The 19,916-nt window shown below is 50.7% G+C and overlaps 2 protein-coding genes across 2 annotated transcripts in view; both read left to right on the top strand.

Annotated features, from left to right (window-relative positions):
* LOC121349320 (probable bifunctional methylenetetrahydrofolate dehydrogenase/cyclohydrolase 2) overlaps nt 1–15,092 on the top strand; it is a 61,041-nt gene extending 45,949 nt beyond the window's left edge. The window contains exons 9-11 of the transcript XR_005954495.1: nt 4,705–4,799; nt 6,573–6,650; nt 15,054–15,092. The gene's annotated coding sequence lies outside the window, so the exon portion shown is untranslated. The remainder of the gene's footprint in view (nt 1–4,704; nt 4,800–6,572; nt 6,651–15,053) is intronic.
* On the top strand, nt 9,434–17,375 carry EREG (epiregulin). Its single transcript, XM_041459600.1, has 5 exons — nt 9,434–9,687; nt 15,054–15,137; nt 15,284–15,407; nt 15,964–16,110; nt 16,967–17,375. The coding sequence occupies exons 1-5, from the start codon at nt 9,642–9,644 to the stop codon at nt 17,025–17,027; spliced, it is 462 nt and encodes a 153-aa protein (XP_041315534.1). The 5' UTR covers nt 9,434–9,641; the 3' UTR covers nt 17,028–17,375.
* The last annotated feature ends 2,541 nt before the right edge of the window (nt 17,376–19,916 follow it).

The raw sequence follows: 19,916 nt of genomic DNA, 5'->3' as shown, positions 1-19,916 counted from the left end.
AAATTGCTCCCACCCTCTCTTAGCATGCGGTAAGCTGTGTGTGTCCCAGCAGCCACGTGACAGAAAGTGGGAGCACGGCGCAGCACCTGGGAGCTGGGAATGCCCGTGTGAAACACGCAGGCTCCGGGTCCTGCACACAGAGAGCAGCAGCCTCTGCTCTCCCACGCTCGCTGGCCCCATGATCGCTGCAGAACTGCTTATTTTGGAGGTGATGGGGAATGCTCTGGCACTGGGGATGCACATCCTTGCACCATGTTTTACTCTAAGCCTTAATTTTCTTTGCTTTTGAGGGCTTGCATCAGACTGTCAGGCACTATTGAGCAGAGACATTTGTGTTTATCTGCCTACCTGGTAAGGGAAAGGTAAGCAATTTTTATGCTTCAAATGCCTCTCATATCTCCCCAAGGGCATTTAGTTATCTCGTTCCTTGGCTGTAGGTACAGTTGTAGTGGGTGTAAGTTACAGCTTCCTCCTGCTCTATCTGCAAAGCAATCTGGATCCCAGCTGAGTTTATGGTGCAGTATGCAGTGATCTATCTTAGAACAAGTGGGGTCAGGACTTCACATTGCTTCCTTTGCCCCTTGTTTTAGATAAAACAAGTTCCTGATGATTTCCCTTACAAAAAACATCTATTTCAGGTGCCGCTGTTGCTGTTCTGGTGCTGCTAATGATGGGTTAGAGGGGTGTACCACAGGCTTGACATTTCCAGGTGACACTAGGGATGACACCAGAGCAGTCTGTGCCGCTCACAGGAGAAGAAAGCAGTGTCCTGTCTGGGAAGGTTTTGGGAACTCCACTGGGGTTACACTGGGAATCAGACTGAAATGAGACTGGTTCTAGTTTTGTCTTGCTTTGACACAGCATAAGAGACTTGTCCTTTTAGCCAAAGTCTGGGGGAAGTAGCTGAATGCTGGCATCTGACCTGATGCTACCATGATTGTAGCCTGGAGTTACGGTCCTTCAAGGCACTTGTTTTTGGAGCTAGGGATGCCCTGTCACACTACTTGGCATCAGCATGCTCCCAGCAGTGGTTGTTCACATGTGAATGAGCAGTGACTCAACTCGGTGCTTCTGCTTCTACACCAAGAGTTCTCAGTGTTGCTCTTCTGTTTTCTTCCAAGCTGGAGCTTCCCTCTGCATGAGAGCAATTCCTCCATCCCTCAGAGCTGGCTACCCAGTTAGTCAAATATGAGCCAGCCAGGGTAGGTGTGCCTTGCTTTTAATAAAGTATTTAGCTGACAGGGAACTTTGAGCTTCTCTCTAGTTCTGCTAGGAGGTTCTGTCCTGAGATGCACTGCCAAAACATAAAGAGTTTGGTGTTGTGACTTCTTTTTGAAAGCTATCTTTGGATTTACTGCAGAAAATATGCAGATTACAGACAGGTATCTAATCATTGACCATCAAAAAACCCAATTTGGCAACGCTGAAGAAACTCACAAGAAAATGTGTATTTTTCTCCGTGTGTCACTGTCTTCATTTAGCTGAAATGGGTTGTTTATATGAAAGAGAAAAAAGCCCTACCTCTGGGTAAGATGCAGCAACAAGCACTCTATCAGTGTAACTCCCTTCTCTACCTGAGAACTACACAGCATAATCCTGTGGGAAATAATGCCAGCCGTAACCTATTCTTCCTTTGACTTAAAATTCCCCAGCAAACGCTCTCCAAGTGCACCAAGTCCACGAAAAACTTGTAGAAGCCACGAGGCAGAAGTCTGGGTGTGCACCCCGAGAGGTGATGCGTGGTCAGCAGGGCTTGTGCAACATCACCAGGAGAGAGAGGCAGACCCGCTGCAGACGGGCATGTATCAAAGCGGTCAAGCGCAGCTGAGGGGCTTCTGACAGGATATTTACAAATGGGTGATATCCTGTTTATGGGAGCCACGTAAACAATCGAAGGCCGTTGCCCAGAGGCTCCTCTGTTACTCAGATGTGCGTAAAAGACAGTTCTGCCACGAGCAACGCAGTCGGCACTCGGGTGCTGTGACACGGCAGTCGAAGCCGCTGCGCTGTAATTAAATGCGCGTTGCATAAGGTGCAGCGTGAGACGCTGGGAAAGGGCTTGCAGAGAGACCTCTGGTTTAGTTTAGTTAACCTGGGCGCCCTTTAAAGTGGCTGGTTGGGAAAGATGGGTAATGAGCTTTGTGTACTGTAGCTCTTCCTGGAAATCTCTCTCCTGGTTCACAAAGGGGAATGTTACGGGAACAAACCGGGGGGAAGGGTTGAGGAGGCAGGATGGAGACAGAAGAGCAGAGCTGTGTTCTGCACAGGCTCTCAGGTCTGGCGTGTTTCACCTGAGACAGATCTTCTCCTGTGCTGGCTTAATGGGCTCCAGGCTGATGTCAGGCTGCTTGTGTGCTGGGTTTGGAGGTTTGGACAGGGGAGCTTAATCCGGGTGTGGAGCTGGAAAGTGAGTGTGTGATGCTTGAGGGGGTGACCTCGGCTGTAGGCACGCTGCAAGTCAGGGGCCAAAAGTGTCTCATCCTGAGCATCTGATGTGCAGCTTCACAAAAACAGGGCTCTCAGTGATATCTGTTGAAAATCCTGTCAAGGAACTAGTGTTGTTCAGAAGTTTAATGAGGTTCAGAGACCAAATTTGTGGTGGGCAGCCTTGGCCAATTCCTCCTTGTTCCCTAATTTTCTCTATGAAGGACAAAGATGCTGGCTGCAGGAGGATCGATCAAGAACTGCCAGCCATAGCTCAGTGTTGTTAATTTAATAGCATCACTGATCTAATTGAACCCAGCCCTGGCCTTTGTCCTGCCCCACTTGATTTACACGCATGCGCTCCCAGTGTCATAAAGGAAATCTCCTGCCTCTCTTAAATAACACTAAGCTGCAGGAACGAGGACGAGGGGGTGGATGTGTAGATACCACACGGAGGAGTTATGCGGGAAGTGGCACAGTCAGCCAACTGGCCGCTGCCACCTCCCCCCCAGGACATCCAGTTGCAGTTTCCTGCCTTGTCCCATCTCCTACTTGTGCCTCAAATGACCAGCACCCCACCCTTTATACTCCTGGATGGAGAGATGGACAACTTCCCTGGGGCTTGGGCCTTCGCCTCCTCTTGGCCCTTGGGCAAACCAGAGCTCTTTGCTGAGAGAGCCGAGAAACATGCAGGCACTGAACACCTTTTATTTTGCTTTTTAGTGTGGGAGGAATCCAGGCTGCACTCTTGAGACAGGCTGGGGAACAGCCAGCTCTGACCAGAGAAATGGGGTCTGTCTCCTTTCCTGGTAGCTGACGGCAGCCTGACCTGCATAAATGGGAGGAAAAATCAGCACTGTAGGCAGATGGTTTCCACCTGTACAGGAGCTCTCCCTGCCTTCTCAGCCCCACAGAGGCCTACAGTCCTTCCCTGTGGCTTCCAGTCAGTACCCAGTTGGCTAATCCATTTCTTCCATGTGTAACCTAGGAACAGTATCCAGGGAGACTTGGATACCTGAGATGATGTTCAGATCATTGATGGGAGGAGAGGGTGACTAGAAGATGATTTCACATAGTCTTGGTCATTCCCAAACCAAACCCCAGAGGTTTCCACATACCATGTGACTCATGGGCTCTCAAGAGTTGGTGTTACTGAATTCACTGGAGATCAAAGAATATGGAGTTTTATAGCAGGTTGTGCCCAGGCAGGGAAAACACCGAATGGAAATGTGTTGTCGGGTGTTGCAACGACAGAATATTCCTGATCAGCTTCTTTCCCTTCTGCCTGCATCTGCCTGCAGGCAGAGAGCATGGTATCCAGCCTGGCTCCCAGCTGTTGTGAGCTGCAGGGAGTGCCATGGATTATTTTTGCTGGAGTTGTAGGAGAGCTTCATTGGGGGCCACAGTGTCCTAGTTTGAAATATGACTGCAGCAATGAATTGGGCACCTGTGTTTATAGGCTCCCTGGGGCAGACTGTCTCATCACCTCTGCATGACAACAGCCAGCACAATAAAGGTCTGATCCTCACGGCCTTTTTTTTTTCTTTTTTTTTTTTTTTTGGTCACTTCAGTAATAGTAATGATTAACAGTAATTATCAGAACAGTAGTGGGAGTGTCCCATAATGCTACTGGATGGGGGAATTCCACTAAGTGCATCTGCTACAGTGCTTACTGCTGGTTACCAGGCCAAACAAATACAGCAGAGACCTGTGGCTCTTTCCTAGATTTGGTTTCTGGAACATGTGCTGGCTGAGCTGGTTTCAGGTGGATTGCTGTTTACTCCATCATCCCTAATGACACATTCCTCCTGTCCAGGGTGCCCCAGCTCCCGTGTGCATGGCTGGCGTGCAGGTGACAGGCCCTGCTGTGCTGCAGCCAAAACGTGGAGTCTGCGGACAGCTGAAATCCCAGTGGCGGAGCAGGGCCTGGGGTGAGTCACAGCTCAGTGCTGCTTTGGATTCAGCAGGCCCAGCGCAGGCAGGGAAACAGCCCGCTAGTCAGCCCTTCCCCTGCTCACATATGCTTGAGATACAAGAGCAAAATATTTATCAAGGGCCAAAATAAACTTGCCAAAGGGATTGAAGCCAATGCAGCTGAGGCCTGTGACGGCCAGGATTCCCAGATGGAGCAACCAAGAGTCAGGGGCTCTGCTGATGGTGTGTGTGCAGCACATATTGCTCAGGCTTTAGTGCAGGCCTTAGAGGCTGGTGCCATGGCTCAGCAGGTCTGTGCTTCTCACTGACAGTGTTTTCCTCTTGTCTTCCCCATGCTGACACCAGCTGTCCTGATGGGAGGTGCAGGAGAGGCATGGAAGGTTGAGATGGAGAGCCCACAGCCAGGAGAGACTGCTGTGCAGGACACTTGAGAGCAGCTGGTGAGTCACACCGGTCCCCATCGCAGTGGGTTTGCCACTTCGCCACCATTTCACTGTCCTGAGGTGGATGTCCCTCTCTGGGCAGAGCCATCGAGGGGCTGGGCCATACAGTCATCCACCAGGGCCATGCTGCCATGTAGGAATTTCAGTTCTACTGGCCACTGATCAGGGGCATGAATGATGCACCCATGTGTGCACATGGTAACTTGTCAGAGAAGGCAAATGTCCTGTCTCTCAGTGGTTAATCCTTGTGCCTGGAGAACGAGAAATTCTGTGGAAGAGATGACTTTATGAACTCAAAAGAGGTGCTGATGGACAGAACAGCACACAGGACTGATGGGTAAGGGGCTGGTGTTCTCCCAGCTTGCTTGCAACCTACTACATGCTGGGGGGAAATCTCCTTTGTTTCAAGCTTTGTTCTTCTATTATTCTGTTCTGTGTAATTGTTCTAAACAGTTCACCCAAAACAAGGAGAAACAATTGATAGATATAGGGACGGGGATGTGGGCGGGGACTTGGCTTGATACCACTCTCAGCAAGGGCATGGGTTTGCTTGGCACCAAGTAAAGGCAGAAACCATGGAAAAACTCCACAAATGAGAAAGGTTTCAACCCCTCGGAGGCTAAGAAATCACTCGGCATGGAGCACTGGGCTGTAATTAGGAAAGGGAAATCACCAGCTGAGCATTAAGAAGTTCTTGCTGCCCATGAGATGTGTTGAGCCATTCAGGATTTGCCCAGGGGAGAGTAATGGCAAAGTCATACAAGCCAGGAGAATGAAGTTTTCAAAACTGCCCTTTAGGCAGGAATGCAGCATGAACTGGGAGACCTGTCTCCCTTTTCAGTGCCACCTTCTGAAATGGATGACAATTAGCTCCTTGGGGTTTTTTTTCCCTTTCTTTTTTAAATTGCTGGTTAATGCTGACCCAAGAAGTTGGCAAAGAAGTCAGTGAATTTGGGGAATTGTTCTTTACTTTTAATAGCACAACATCCATGTTGTCCAGTAACTTTGACCTCATGCTGTGTTTACAGGAAGAGGCATCGGCCACTTTCAGCCCTGGGTGCAGAATTTGAACTCTTGTAGTTTATAGGAGAGAGTGGTTGTTTAATTCATCCCTCGCATTCACGGCAAATTTGAAACTGACCTTTAAACGGAGTCATTTGGCTCAAGGTTTTTCTTTACTCCATTTCCTCCAGCCGGCTGCATCTACGTATTCCAGTTAAAAATACTTTCCCTTCTTAGGGCATTTGTCCTAAGGGCATGTTCCCATGAGTCTCAAGATTTTTACCATTTATGATTGTCACAAAATCATGGAATCATTTAGGTAAGAAAGGCCCTCTAAGATCACTGAGTCCAACCATTCCCCCCAGCACTGCAAAGCCCACGGCTGAGCTGTGACTCCAATGGCACATCCCTTTGGGAACTTATTATTAATCTCGTGTACTTCAAATGAAAGTGCTGTCACGAGTGAGGTGCATTCCAATTGGTGTCTAACCTTCTGAGAGTATTTCTTGAGCATCTCTCATTTTGTGCAATGAAAGCTCGCTGTATGTACGTCTGCTTACAGACGTACTGACTTGTGCACTCCTGCTGTTTGAAAAATTCTGGATGATTTTCCCAAGAATTTATGAAATAGCTGCTCTTTGTTACTTTGCGTGTGTGCTTAACAGTGGTGAGTGCATCAATGCAAGGCTAGGAATTATTTTCTTTCCATTCCAAAAATACTTTCTAGCAAGCAAAGGTGTTGATTTTGCAAATTTGTCTTGTTTTCAGGAGGTGAAACCAAGGCAGATCCATACCCACAGCAGCAATGCATAAAACTGGGTGCAAGCCATACAGAAGGCAGCTAAAGTAAGTGGTACAGACACTCGCCATGTATGTTTTTAGGCATGTAAAAGCACACAGATAAAGTGGCTGTGTTCACTGCTGTGAAAACATGTATTCTTCTACAGCGAGTCCCCATGAGGCAAACAGACACCACAGAAAAATATACATTTAAGATGTGTTTTTTTCCTCTTTAAATGAAAAGGGGCATGTTGTTCATAGAAAGTGCTGTGTCCCGTCACTGATGGATACGCTGAGAGACAAGGCTCAGTCTGTACCCGGGCAATAATCACTGCTGTGAATCTGCTGCTCTGTCCCAGAGGGGGAGGTGAATGCTTGAGACTCTGCAAGGACTGAGGCAAGCTGAAGCAAGGACTTCAGCTGAGCCTCTGTACTTTGTAAAGAGAGATTTTCTTTAAAGGTGGTCATTAAGGCCGTGCAAGGCAATAAAAGCAAGCAACTCTTTCGCACAACTTTTTGAGGTAATTCCTCATATTCTTCTTACCCTTCGTAAAGAAAAAAAATCCTGAAATGTCAGAGCATTTGGGAGGCTTCTCCCTGGTGGGGTGCCAAGGGGCACAAATCCCCGGGCGCCTTGCCCTGGGCGTGCCGGTTCACCCCGGCTGAAATCGAGGCCAGCAGCGGAGATGCACCCGTGATGCTCTGTTGCCCAACCAGCGCTGCCTCTCAGCATTTGCACGGACTTGTCGCTCCTACCGGCACCTGTGGGATGCAATGAGCCTGCCTGACAATGACCCCATTGATGCTGCAAGGCCTCTTGGAAAACTGGCTCTTAAGGTGTGTGCCAGCCTTAGCCCCAGAGGAATCCTCCACGTGGAGAAGGGGATGGTGAAAGCCGCACGCGGGGACGCCGGATGCGAAATCAGGTACTGTGAAACAAAGCACATTACAAAGATGTGTCCGTGATACTTGTTTTCCATATATTCAGATCTGAAAGAGGAAATTCCAATGAATTGCTCCAATTGTGTCAGCGTTACTTGGTATCTGGGTACCGGTACAAGACTATAATTAAATGTTGCCCTTCAGAGGATAAATCACGCAGGAATTTAAGGGTAAAATTAATTATAAAGTGGAAGTTCTTCGGTGATGCTGCTTTTTAAGGCATCTGTAAGCCCACACACAGAAACACGTTGCTAATAATTGCGATTCCTTCCTTTACTCATTATGATCCCTGAAAGAGCAGACAATAAAATCCTTAATAAGGGGGATCAGCACAAATTAAAGAAGCAACAAAAACAGTCATGCGGCATCAAAAAAGACACCATCTGCATGGCATGACTAATTAGAGGGGGGAAAAAAGGGGACTTAGAAAAAGATTCCAGCTGTATCATGTCCCACTTGCTGTGGAGGGCATCCTTCTAAATGCTACTTTCACACAGAGCTTTATTACATTTATCTTGCCAACTCTCATACCACTTAAGTAATTAATAAGTGGTGCTGACACACAATTCTGTAGCAACATGCTGCCTTTTTTCACTTCAGCATCTCCACGCCACTGCAGACCTAAGAAAATGCTCCGAAAATAAGGAGTATGATTTCTAAGTACCAGATCTATTGCAGCCCCCCATGAATGAGTGTCTTTACTCCTTAGAACTGCATTCTGAACACGGAGTTGTGGTATTTGGAATTCTGCAGTATCTGCAGTGTATCTTCCACAGTTACCTCTCTTCAATCAGTATCAATAACTGCTTATAAAACAGAGAAATTAGGGACACTTAGTCATCAGCTGGTGCAATGCAGCTCAGTGCCAGTTCTCGGGTTCTTTTCACTGTGAGATATGCTTATCAGTGCCACAATAAACTGGGTATCGATGTGCCTTTATGGAGAGCGGTAAGGCAGGGGAAAATGATTTTTCCTTTAAAGGGAAAAGGAGTAAACCATCGTTCCTCTGAGCAGCTTGTTGAGATAAAACAAGCTTCATATTTTAGGCAAATGTGTGCAGTAGGGATTTGGTGGGTGGGATCCCTCACTCATCCCATGGTGGGACGTAACTGCTGAAAGAGGTGTTGCCTAATATAGCGACAGGGTGCGTGGGCTTCAACAGGATGCTTGAAAGGAATTTTTAAAAAGTAGCTGTTGGCTGCTCTTTCAAGGATCTTATAACTGATAGAGGTGTTGCTTCCAGGAACTGCCCGTGCTGCTGGGCTGTGATGGGGCCAGGGGCTGGAGGGGGAGCATGGCATACACACCCCCTGAGCTCAAGACCATTGTGGCCAGCCCAGGGGCCAGGTGAGATGCTGGCATTCCTGGTGCCTGTGCTTTAACTTAATAAGCCATTTCTGCCCCTAGCTCCAGGGCTCCCTGTGCTGAGGGTCACTTCAGAGATGCCAGGAGATGGGAGATTAGGGCCAGCAAGTTCCCAGCTGCCCACCCTGGGGTGTTTCCCAAACCTTGGTTTAGGCACAGGCGGTGTTCATGGCAATGCAATGGCCCAATGGTCCCTTGTGTGCCGGCAGGGCATACCTGGGCAGCCGGCTCCGGGTCCGCAGGGCCTCGTGCCATTGCACATCGCATGGATGGATGCTTTGAGGGCAAGCAGAGACAGCATCCCGGGGCTGTGCCATAGACATCCACAGCCCAGATAAGTCCCGGGCATCAGTGCATGGGCTAGACTGCTCAGAGGGCTCGGGTAATTTTACGGCCCCAGGTACTATTTGCAGTGCTACCCGCTGGAACCAGGGACACCCAATGTACCCGAGCACCAGCCGACGGCCGGAGGGGGCTTGGCCGGGACAGCCGGTGCGGGGTGCCGTCCGTGCCCGCCGTCGGGGCATCGCCCGCGGGCAGAGCAGGCCGGGGGCGGCGGGCAGGAAGCGCGGAGGCCGAGCGGAGCCGCTGCCCCCGGCCGGGCGGGCCGAGTGTCACCGCGCGGGCCCCGCCTCTCCGCGGGCACATAAAAGTGCGGCCGGCCGGCCGGCCGATTGCACACCGCCGCGCCGCTCTGCCGCCTCCTCCTCCCTTCCTGCAGCCTCCTCTGCTCCCCGGGGACCGAGGGCGATGGACGCCGGCTGCCTGTGGGCCCGCAGCCTGCTGCTCTTCCTCGGTAAGCGGCGAGGTCCTCGTTCCCGCGGGCAAGGGCTGGGAGGGCATCGGGTGCTGCGTCCTGGGGCAGGGGCATTCTTTGGCTGCTGGGAAATCTGCGTCAGGGCATGACGTTCAGCCTGCCTTCGGGTGAAGCTGATGGGTTTCTCTCCGAGATGAAGTCCCAGGCGCTGACAGGTGTACCCCGGTGGATTGTATGAGCTGAGGAGTGGAGCACACAGCACGCTCCGTGGTGTGTTGTTACGGGACGTTTTGTTGCTTGTGCGATGCCCAGGTGTGTCCTGTGACTGAGTGAAGGTGGACATTCTTTCCCTTCTCCCCAGCTCTGCTCCCAGTGCAGTCTGTCTCTTTCACCTTGACCTGCCCTGTTTGTAGCCCGGTCCTGCTGCCTTCGCCCAGGCTGTGCTCTGGGCGAGCTCAGTGGGTGAATCCTCACAGCAGCAGAGACTTCCTGATCGTAACAAAACAGGTTGTGGCCTCCTTCTGCTTGACACTTCTCCACCTCCTCGCTGGGAGTGTGTTACTCCATTGTATGACATAAGCTACCTGAAAGTCTCAAGTGAACACGTGTATCCTTAGAGCCTCAAGAGTCCTGGGGCCTGGGTGTGCTGTGGTGCAAGAGCTGATCCTTGTCACACACCTCCACGGGGCGCTGGCAGTGACAGGTGGCGACTGCTGAGAGCTGACCCTGTTGAGCAACTTGGGCTCTGTGGGCAGCAAAGTCCTGAGACCTGGCACACTCACGCCTTGCTTTAATGACAAAGCATGTTCTCACACGCACGATGTTGGGCTCGAGGTCGTAGCTGATGGACAAACTCAGTTCCCGAGACTTCTCTTTTGGGACAGATGTTTTCTTCACCTTCTGAGCCCACTGCAGTATGAGTTTGTGTCTTTCATCTTAGCTGGGTCTTTCCATAGCAGTTGATGGAGCAGCTGCAGCCCAGCATCTCACTTGCCAGGACAGCAGGCTAAACATCTTGTAGTCTGTGAGTCAGCCGTGCTTTGCACAAAAATGACACAGGTATGGAACAGGAACTGGTATGTCTTCATGGATCTGTATATGAATTTCTTTGTTTCCGGGGCAGGCACAGCATCTAATAGGGATGGCTTAGTCATAGCTAGGTGGCATCATAACAAGTGCTGTGAGCACTTTACTGCCTTCCCCTCCCAGGGCAGGAGTGTAAGCAGAACTTGGTGCTTCTGGGAAGACTGGCACTGGTGTTATGCCAGATTGGAGGAGCTTCCCTGCTGAATGGCTGAAGGCTTACTGAAGTGACAGTCTCCTTGGCAGGTTCATGTCCTGGCTGTTGTGGGTTTGGAGACTGGGCAGCAGCAAGGCAGTGGTGAGATAGAGATGTCACTCGCTCCTGAGGGGACACAGTGCTGTGCCAGCCACGTGTGGATGTGGTGGTGATGGGGACGAGCCGGGGCCCTGCCTTTTCTGGGAGCTGCTGCAGGAGCCTTGGCACTGATCTCCTTGTGCTCACTGTAATGCCCACTCAGGGGGGAAGGCAGGCGTTGGACCTCCGGACTCACGGGACAGTTCCAGGACCTGCTGTCCTTATGGTTTCCTGTGTCACATTCTCCTGGCTCTCAGCAAATTGGCTCAGCATAAAGACTGCTGCATCTGACGATGGGCCAAGTGTTAGTGGCCAATGTGTCTGGCTGGAAGTAGTAAGGGATTTCTGCTTTTGTGGCATAGGGACCTCAGCCCCCCTGTGGGAAGCAGCGTGGCCCAGGCACAGGGGCAGCACGTGAGTAAGATCAGAGGTGCGTAGGTCTCCAGAGGGGTGGAAGCAGCGCCAGGATGACAGGGTGCACATAACTGCCTTCTCTCTGCCTAAGGGTAAGTCCTGGCACAGTGATCAAGGTGATCCTGTGGATCTGTAGCAGTTTTGGAGCACCAGTCTTCCCATCACAAACTGGTGTTTCCAGGGCTGCCTTAGAGCTGCTGTGACCTGATCCTGGACATCCACAGCTGCGAGTCTGCGGTTCTGGAATTAAGCAGTGGTCGTAGGGATGCTCACAAAGCCAGTGGGACAGACTGGATAACTTCCATATTCCCTACTGGTTTGCCCAAAGAAGACAGAAGACAGTTAAGACATTCCCTGGATATCCAAAATCAGGTGATAGGGATGCACCTTGCAGTTAAAATGGGCTGAGATCCTTCAGGTGTGCGTCACCTGGGCACCTCTGCTTTGGAAGTGCAACCCTTGGGGAGGGTGTAGGTGCTGCTGCTGTGGCAGAGAAACCACAGAGATGCCAAATGGGAGGCAGCACCGTTCAGGTGAATTAGTACAGGGCTGGCAGTCTGGGTGACAGACAAAGCAAACTCAGATAGTGACTGAGCTCGCAGAAGCCTGACGGTTCCCCTGGTGCAAATCCTTCACAGAGCAGTCCTCAGCTGAGTGTGTCTTGCATGTGCATCCTTCATCCTTAGCAGTCATCCTGCCACTGGAAACTACAGCTGGCTCACAGTGGGCAAACTGATCATTAACCCTGGCGGGTCATCTCTGATGGAGGTTGCAGGAAGCGAAGGCAGTTGGTCACTGGCCCTCGTTTTCCTTTCTTCCCTCACGGAAGTACAAGCAAGCAGCAGGATTATTCCTGTTCCAGTAAGTGCTGTGAGTGTGAACCTTGCAGGAATACCTGTGAAGCCAGATGGGGTTTTGAAGTAGGAATACGATGTGTAACACTCACATTCCTGCAAGACACAGATGAAAATCCACCAGCTCATTACTCTTATCTTGTACCCTGTGTTTGCTTAATGAACAGTGAAGGAATAAAAATATAACCTCTCCCAGGTGCTGTGTTTAGTATGCATCATCTGATAAATGTCCTGGGAAAGGCTCTCCTTTGCCAGTGCTGTGTGCGGATCCCTTATCCTCCCAGTGATGTCAGAGGGGAAATATGTGCATGGGGGAAAGGGCAAAACAGAGCAGTACAGGAAGAACTTTGCCCAAAAGCAGCAAATACTGCTGGGTGTCAGCAAATATCCACGCCTGCAGTCCAGCCTTTCCGGCCCTGAGAGCATGCAGTCAGGTGGAGGAGGCACCTGCACATGTTGGGACTGGGAAAGCCCTTGGGCAGTACTGGAGGAGGAGGTTATTTTTAATTTATCCCCCACAGATGTCTGGGTTGTGGGCTTTAGCTGGAAAGCCATGTTTCCTTCTGGAGCCAGGAGGAGAGCTGACCTGTCTCTTCCATGGACCTTTTGGTTGGTATTTTCTCACATGCGAAAGCCGGGTTCTGCTAAGTCTCCAACTGGGAACTCCAGCTTAAAAAGCAGCTGCTCGGGTTATGCCCGGGTCAAGGAAGCGTGCAAACTGTGACAGAAATGTGTAGGCTGCATGAGATCCTCAGCTGGCTTAATCCATCTGCTTAACAAGTGGGTATCTGGGATACCTCTGGCAGGTTTAGCCTTGACTTCTGTTAGTTTCTGTCCTTAATTCTTTCTGTGACGTGATGTATCCCTAGTGGGACGCTGCTGTCCTGTGCCACAGCTCCTCCCTGCCAAGGGAGCAGCTCAGTCCATGGGGCACTCCTGAAATGTCCCCCTCGTTCCTGGGAGGAAGAACTGGCTCACTAAATCTTTTTCCAGCATCTTTTGGGACCCCAGGTTCCTGAGCTGCCACTGTCGGACAGCTGGTGGCCTCTCCTTTCACACAGTTGAACTTATGTGTTAGCAGCTCAGACTGGCCTCACAGAAGTGTTCAACTGCTGCTGCTGAGGCCATCTATGGTGAGCACACTGCTGCTTAAGAAAAAAATCCCACCCTGAAAGTAAACTTGCATGTCCTGGCCCATTGGAGGGAAAGGCAGGTCCTGCTGAGTCATGCCAGTAGGCACGGGAGTCTCCAGCTGGTACAGCTGCTGGCATCATGGATCTCTTACTGTTGCTCTGGCTCTGAGGGACCTGGGCTTTGTTCTTTCTTCTAGAGCTTGGTGGAAATCTGGTTTATTAGCTTTGCAGTGGGAGGTGAGAAGGAGGAATGATGTTTTTAAAAATGCAAACACAGGAAGAAGCCCTGTCCCTCTTAGGTATTCCTGTTGGTTTTGTGTCTAGCTGGAATGAAGGATAAAGGAAGCCTACTGATCACCCAGAAGCAGATGAGCTGCCGGAAATCCCTAAATTACCACTACTAGATTTAACCCTGAGATGTAATGACACTTTCTAATAACTGGAGTTGAATTAGAACGATCGGGAAATTATGGAGGCACACTCCCTCCATTAGACATGCATGACCTGACAAGTTAATAGAGGCAAACAGCCCAAAGACACAAATTACAGACTTCCGTGGAATGGGGCTGATGACTAAGCAGTTCATGAGCAGGTTAATTTGTGACCACAGCAGGAGTTTTAGCCAGCTGGATTTCATGGCCAGCCGGGGCAGACATTCACTATTCCTCACGGACTAGCCGTGAAACTACAGGCACCCGTGCTGGCTTTCCAATCCTGTTCATTTAACTAGTGGAACACCTGAAAGCTGTGCCTGTTTCTCCTGGTGTTCTGCTGAGTAACAGAGGCCCAGGGTCCATAAAGTGGTCAGTAACCTCTCCAAGGCCGTGGGCAGATGAGGCGTGTTTGGTATCTCGTGTTAGCGGCTTTGCAAGCGGGCTTTTAACCAAGGAGCTGCCAAAGGAGTGGGTGTCAGTGCAGGAACTGTCCAGCCCTTCAGCTCTCTTCAGCAGGGAGAGGGCTGAGGAAGGTCTTTGCTGGTAAAGAGCAGCTTTTGTGTTAAGCCTGCCTGGAGCAGTCTGTGCTCTCTGTGCTCTCTCTCTCAGTACCCCAGTGGTGGGGTACTGAGCCTGGCTCAGCACTGACCTGGTGTGCTGAGTCACCAGCTGCACTGACTTGCAGATTCCTAGGAAATTCTCTTCCTGTGGGCTGTTGTGAGTCAAGGATATCTTGATTTTGATCAGCAAAAGGACTCCTCCTGTGATGAATGCGGGACTGTCATGCCTAATTGTGGAAGCCTGGCTATTTCCCTTGCACAGGTGTCGTGCCAGACCAGTCAGAAACCTAACATAATCATCAAATGGCCTAATTCCTGCCTCTCCCCATAATCTCTCCAAGCCTGTTCCTGCCCAGTTTCACTCAGTCTGGGCAAGGGGTGGTCACAGACACCAGGTTTCTGTTGAATCTTTTTGTTCTGCATTATAAGTTTGTATTTCAGAGATGTTTCTTTGGGCTGCCATTTATAGTGTAGGCAGCACATCACTCAGACCAGTATTTTTCAGCTTTCAACTTCGGGTCTTTCCTACCATGATGAGAAGCTTCTGTTCTTCTTGAATGAATTACTACAGCAGCTTAAATACTTAACTCAAAATGCATCTGGTTTTGACTGTTGTTTCTATTCTCTTACAGGTTACCTATTGCAAGCAGTGCTGGGCACAACAGTGATCCCGTTATGTGGGCCTGGTGAAATGGAGAACTGCACAACAGCGCTCAGTAAGTACTGCTCAGCTCTTTGTAAATACCAGGTCTTGGGTTCCCATCTTCCTTGGGCTGGCAGCCTCACTGAGGTGCCCTTGGGAATCATTTTTCTCTGAGCAGCATTTCCCACATCCTGAGGTGCTAATGAAATATCTTTGCAGTCCAGACAGAGAACAGCCCACGTGTGGCCCAAGTTGGGATAACGAGATGCAAGCCTGAAATGAAGGACTACTGCTTCCATGGGCAGTGTGTGTACATCGTGGACTTGGATGAGCACTATTGCAGGTATGGACAGGCCCCACTCATCCTGCAGATCTCCCTGAGGTGGGCTTTGAGCTGAGCTTTGCTCTGGCTGCCGTTGACACTTAGCTGAAGCACCAATCCAGCCAAGTATTAAATGCTCCTAAGAAAGTGAAGAGGAGCACCATGTCTATAATGCTCAGCCGCATTCAAGGAAGTGTTAAGCACATGTGCTGCCTCCAGTGATCTCTGTGAGAGTCTCAGACACCTGAAATTAGTGACCAACCCAGCTTAGACCTGGGACATTCTTTCAGATGTGCTTCCATCTGTATGTATACTAGTATGAGATCCAGAGCTCAGGCACAGCACCAAGGTCTCTCCTTTGATCCAACCTACGAAATAAAGACCATTTAGGCATTTTTAAGGGTATTGCTCATTTACCTGAACAATTCGCAGCCGTCTCTAGGACCACGTGGGCTTGGACATCAGTTTAAGTGTCTCATGCCTGCGGAAGCAGCAGGCCAGCAGCACGGGATGCTCTGTGAGCTGCTGAGGTGTAACCCCGCTGCCACATGTCTGACTGTGCCTCTCTCCCCCTCAGGTGTGACGTGGGCTTCTCGGGAGTGCGGTGCGTGCACTCGGAGCTCGTGCGGCAGCCCCTCAGCAAGGAGTACGTGGCGCTGACCGTCATCGTGGTCCTGCTCTTCCTCGCCGCCCTCTCCCTCGCCAGCTACTACATCTGCAGGAGGTGAGACTCGCGCTCCTGGTGGCCCGGGAGGCCGAGCCAGCCGGAGGTGGCAGGCATCCTCTGAGCACCGCGGCTAGCCTGGAACAGCTCGCTCACCGGGCAGTTCCGTACGCGGAGCCGCTCAGCTGCGCCTGAAGCGCTCAGGACGGGCAGCGTGGCACGGCCCCGGCTGCAGGCCAGGCAGCAGCACTCCAATGCCTGTTCACCCTCACTCTCGGGCTCTGTAGGCTGGCTCCTGTCTGGCTTAGAGGGCGTGCTGAGCTCAAGGAGAGAGCAGGCAGGGAACAGGGAAATTCTGGTTCTTTCATTGGTAATGCCGTTCCCTCAGGCATCAGGGAGCAGCTGGATTTCTACCAGCTGATTTGCTGGTCTGGTATGTTATTGTGAGTGTGATATCATGAGCACTGCCTTATCAGCTTTACCATGGGGGACAGTACTCTTCTCCATGAACAGATCCAAAGCAGCAGGAATCATTCTCCAGTCTAAATACTAACGGTAAGCATTTGTCAGAGAGCTGAGGTGTTGGAACAACTCCAGAGGAAGAGCTCAGCTTCCCAGGTCTGGTAGGCAGCTAGATGGTAACCAGCAGGATTTCTCAAAGACAAACCTAGTACCAGCAGGAAGACTTTAATGCAAATGTGGAATTGTCAGTGAAGAGTCGAGAAAGGAGACTGCATGCAAGTGATGTCAGACCTGGAAATGAGCACAGACAGAGAGAGCCCAGCTGCTAGAGATTTAAAACCAATGTGAGGAGCTCGTACAGCTTTTTTCTCCTTCTTTCCTTTGCCCCCCACTCCCCATCACTCCCCAAAAGCACTTGGCTTTCCAGAACTCACATTTCTCTCTTCTGTTCCAGGTACCGCAACAAGAGGAGACAAACAAACGCCAGTGAATACAAGGAAGTTGGTGCCCTATAGGAGAAGCTGTGGCTTCCTGCAGTGTTCAGTTCATCTGGATGGACTCAACGGCTACACATCTATTTAAATGTTATTTTTGTTAATAATATTTGCAATATTTATAACATTTTAAAAATTTCAATTGTCTGGTGATTCAATAAGCATAGGTCAAGCATTTTATTTTCAGTGTTTTATTTTTTTATTAAATAATATTTCCCAAAGGGAATCCCACCTAGGTGGTTCTTTGGGATAGAGATATATTTTTATAAAAACTCGTCTTCTTGCTCTGGAGAGAAGAATTTTATATTTATTCTTGTGAATATACTCAAAGCAATTGTATTCCTTGAAATAAAAGTTCTAGACAAAGTCAAAATGTCTGCTGATTCCAGCAAGTGGTGGTGGATGGAGTTACCTCCAGCTGGCTGCCTGTCACTGGGGATGTTCCCCAGGGCTCAGTCCTGGGAGCAGTCCTGTTGTATCTTCATCAACAAATCCTCACGAAAGGGAAGACACAGAGCCTGGAGCATATCCAGAGAAGGGAGGTGGGGAAGGGTCTGGAGCACACATCTGGTGAAAGCAGCTGAGGGAGCTGGGGGAGCTCAGCCTGGAGAAAAGGAGGCTCCGGAGGGAACCTTCTGTCTCTCCACAATTCCCTGACTCCTGGCAGCCGGGGTGGGTTGGGGGATCTGCTTCCAGGGAACAGGGACGGGACAAGAGAAAACTGCCTCAAGCTGTGCCTGAGGAGGTTTAGATTGGATACTGGGGAAAATTCCTTCACTCTAAGAGCTGTCCAGCCCTGGCAGAGGCTGCACAGGACAGTGGTGAGTCCCCATCCCTGGAGAGGTTTAACAGACACGTTGATGTGGCACTTGGGGAGATGGGGTATTGGTGGGTTTGGCAGTGCTGGATTAATGCTTGGACCCTGTGATCTCAGAGTGAAACCCAGCGTGGCTTGACTGAACAGTGTCTTTGAAGCCTCAGCAGTTATTCTTAGAGAGAGAAACCACAGTACTGTTAATAAAGTGTATCCATGCACCTTAGTTCCAATGGATAGTTTTAACTGGCACAGCTGTAGGAATCCTCAGAGGACATCTCCTAGTGCAGCTTATCCAGCACAGACTGCATGACAGCAGCACGGATCTGGTCTCATCCATACCCTCAGGAAGGTTGTGCTGGCTGTATTTTGGATTTCAGCAGGGAGGCAGCTGAGCACACGAACACGTGGCAGCCCAGGCTGCGAGTGTAGCTACAGCAGGACACCTGCTTTGGAACCAGCACGAGTCCTCCCCACAGAGTTTCTGCCAAGCGTCCATTGGACAGCTTGGAGCAGGGCAAGGAAAATTTTTGAGTTTGGCCATAAATATCTTGTTGGCCTAAAATGATGATATAGTAGCCTGCTGAGGTTTAGCTGAACCCCAGGTGTTGGCTCCCTGTGAGCAGGAAGGATTCTTGCAGCACCTGAATCATCCCCTTAACCCCATCCCTTCTCACTCTTTCAGAAGATGTGAGACAAAGCCCAACCTTTATGCCATTCCTGGTCATTGCCAGCCATCCTGGCAGCTGCGTTGGTGGCTGTGAGAGCCGTGATCCCTTGCCTTGTACGACAGTGGGATCCCTACCCTGTAGGGATTGTGCTTGCCGTGCTGGGTCTGTGCAGGTAGCCTGTGGCTACCTTCTGCTACCTTCTGAGGTGACCTCAGTGCTCATTGTTGGCAGTGCTACAGGGCTGTCTGCCCTCAGTCCAGGTCAGTCAGTGGTTGAGATGAGTTTGGTTGGTGTCAGGTTTTCCCTGCTCCCTCTGGACCCTCAGCATTGAACTAGAAGAGGATTGTTGGTCATTCCCAGTTAACTGGGTTAACTCACAGGGCCCTCATTAGCTGCTCTTCAGCTTTTCACTTCCTCTCTCCTTCTCCTGCGATCCGGTTGTGACACAGGAACCTGTTCTGCTGGGTAACTGGTGACAGCTAATGGCAATCCCAGCCACAGCCTCGTTGTTACACAGCCTTTCCCAGTGGGAAGATGCGGCAAAAATCGATTCTTGGAGCCTCCTTCCATTCCTGCTGTGACCCAGTTAGGATATGTGGTGACACACCTTTTCCCCCTCAGGCTTCCTTGCTTGTCCACGAACTACTCTGGCCTGTCCCTGTTTATCCTCCAGAAACTTTTCCTGGACTCCCGGAGAGGCTCAGCCCAGAGGCCTGGCCCCCAAACGCTGACCTTTTTGCTCTTCTGCAGGAGAATCCCAGAAGGGGACCTGAGCAGCCCCTGGAGCTGCAGGTGATTCTTTCTGCTGCAGCACTCCAGCCCACACGGCCCTTGCTGCCCTTGCAGAAGGTTCCAGCTGCAGTGACAGCAGCAGCCTGGCGTTTATCGTGCCTTGCGCTTCGGCTCGGACACATCTAGCAGGAACAGTCCGCTTTCAGGCCTGTGCAGGATTTGTTTGGAGTTTTTAATCTGTCTTGACTTTTAGCTGACTGTCCTGATCTGGCTTGGGCTTTCTCCACCTATCCTGTTGCTCATCTGACTCCCAGCCCACAGCAGCCCTTCCAGCACCCGTGTTTTTCTCACTCCTGCACATGATTGAGAAACTGCAGAACTCAGGGCCACACAACATACCAGCCTGCCACCTCAACTGCTTGTGCTGGCTGGATGGAGATTGCCAGTCCAGCAACCACACAGCCGGGTCCTGGGGACACACCCCAAATAATTTGCCTCTGAGAATGAACCTCCCTCATTCTTTCCATGGTTTCTGCTGGCACCACCTCTGTCCCTCTGGTGCAGCTCTTCCTCACCTGCACCACCCACTGTCAGAGTCACCTTTGGCTGCCTCTTTCCTGCGGTGAGAGCACCCGTGGTGTGTCTCCTGGGTGGCCCTGCCAAAGCCTTCCTGACACAATGGCTTTGCCTGCT

The sequence above is a fragment of the Pyrgilauda ruficollis genome, unplaced genomic scaffold (assembly GCF_017590135.1).
Source record: "Pyrgilauda ruficollis isolate IOZ18807 unplaced genomic scaffold, ASM1759013v1 scaffold139, whole genome shotgun sequence".
Lineage (NCBI taxonomy): Eukaryota > Metazoa > Chordata > Aves > Passeriformes > Passeridae > Pyrgilauda > Pyrgilauda ruficollis.
Note: the sequence above shows the minus strand (reverse complement) of the source record. Positions and strands in the feature narration are given on the sequence as shown.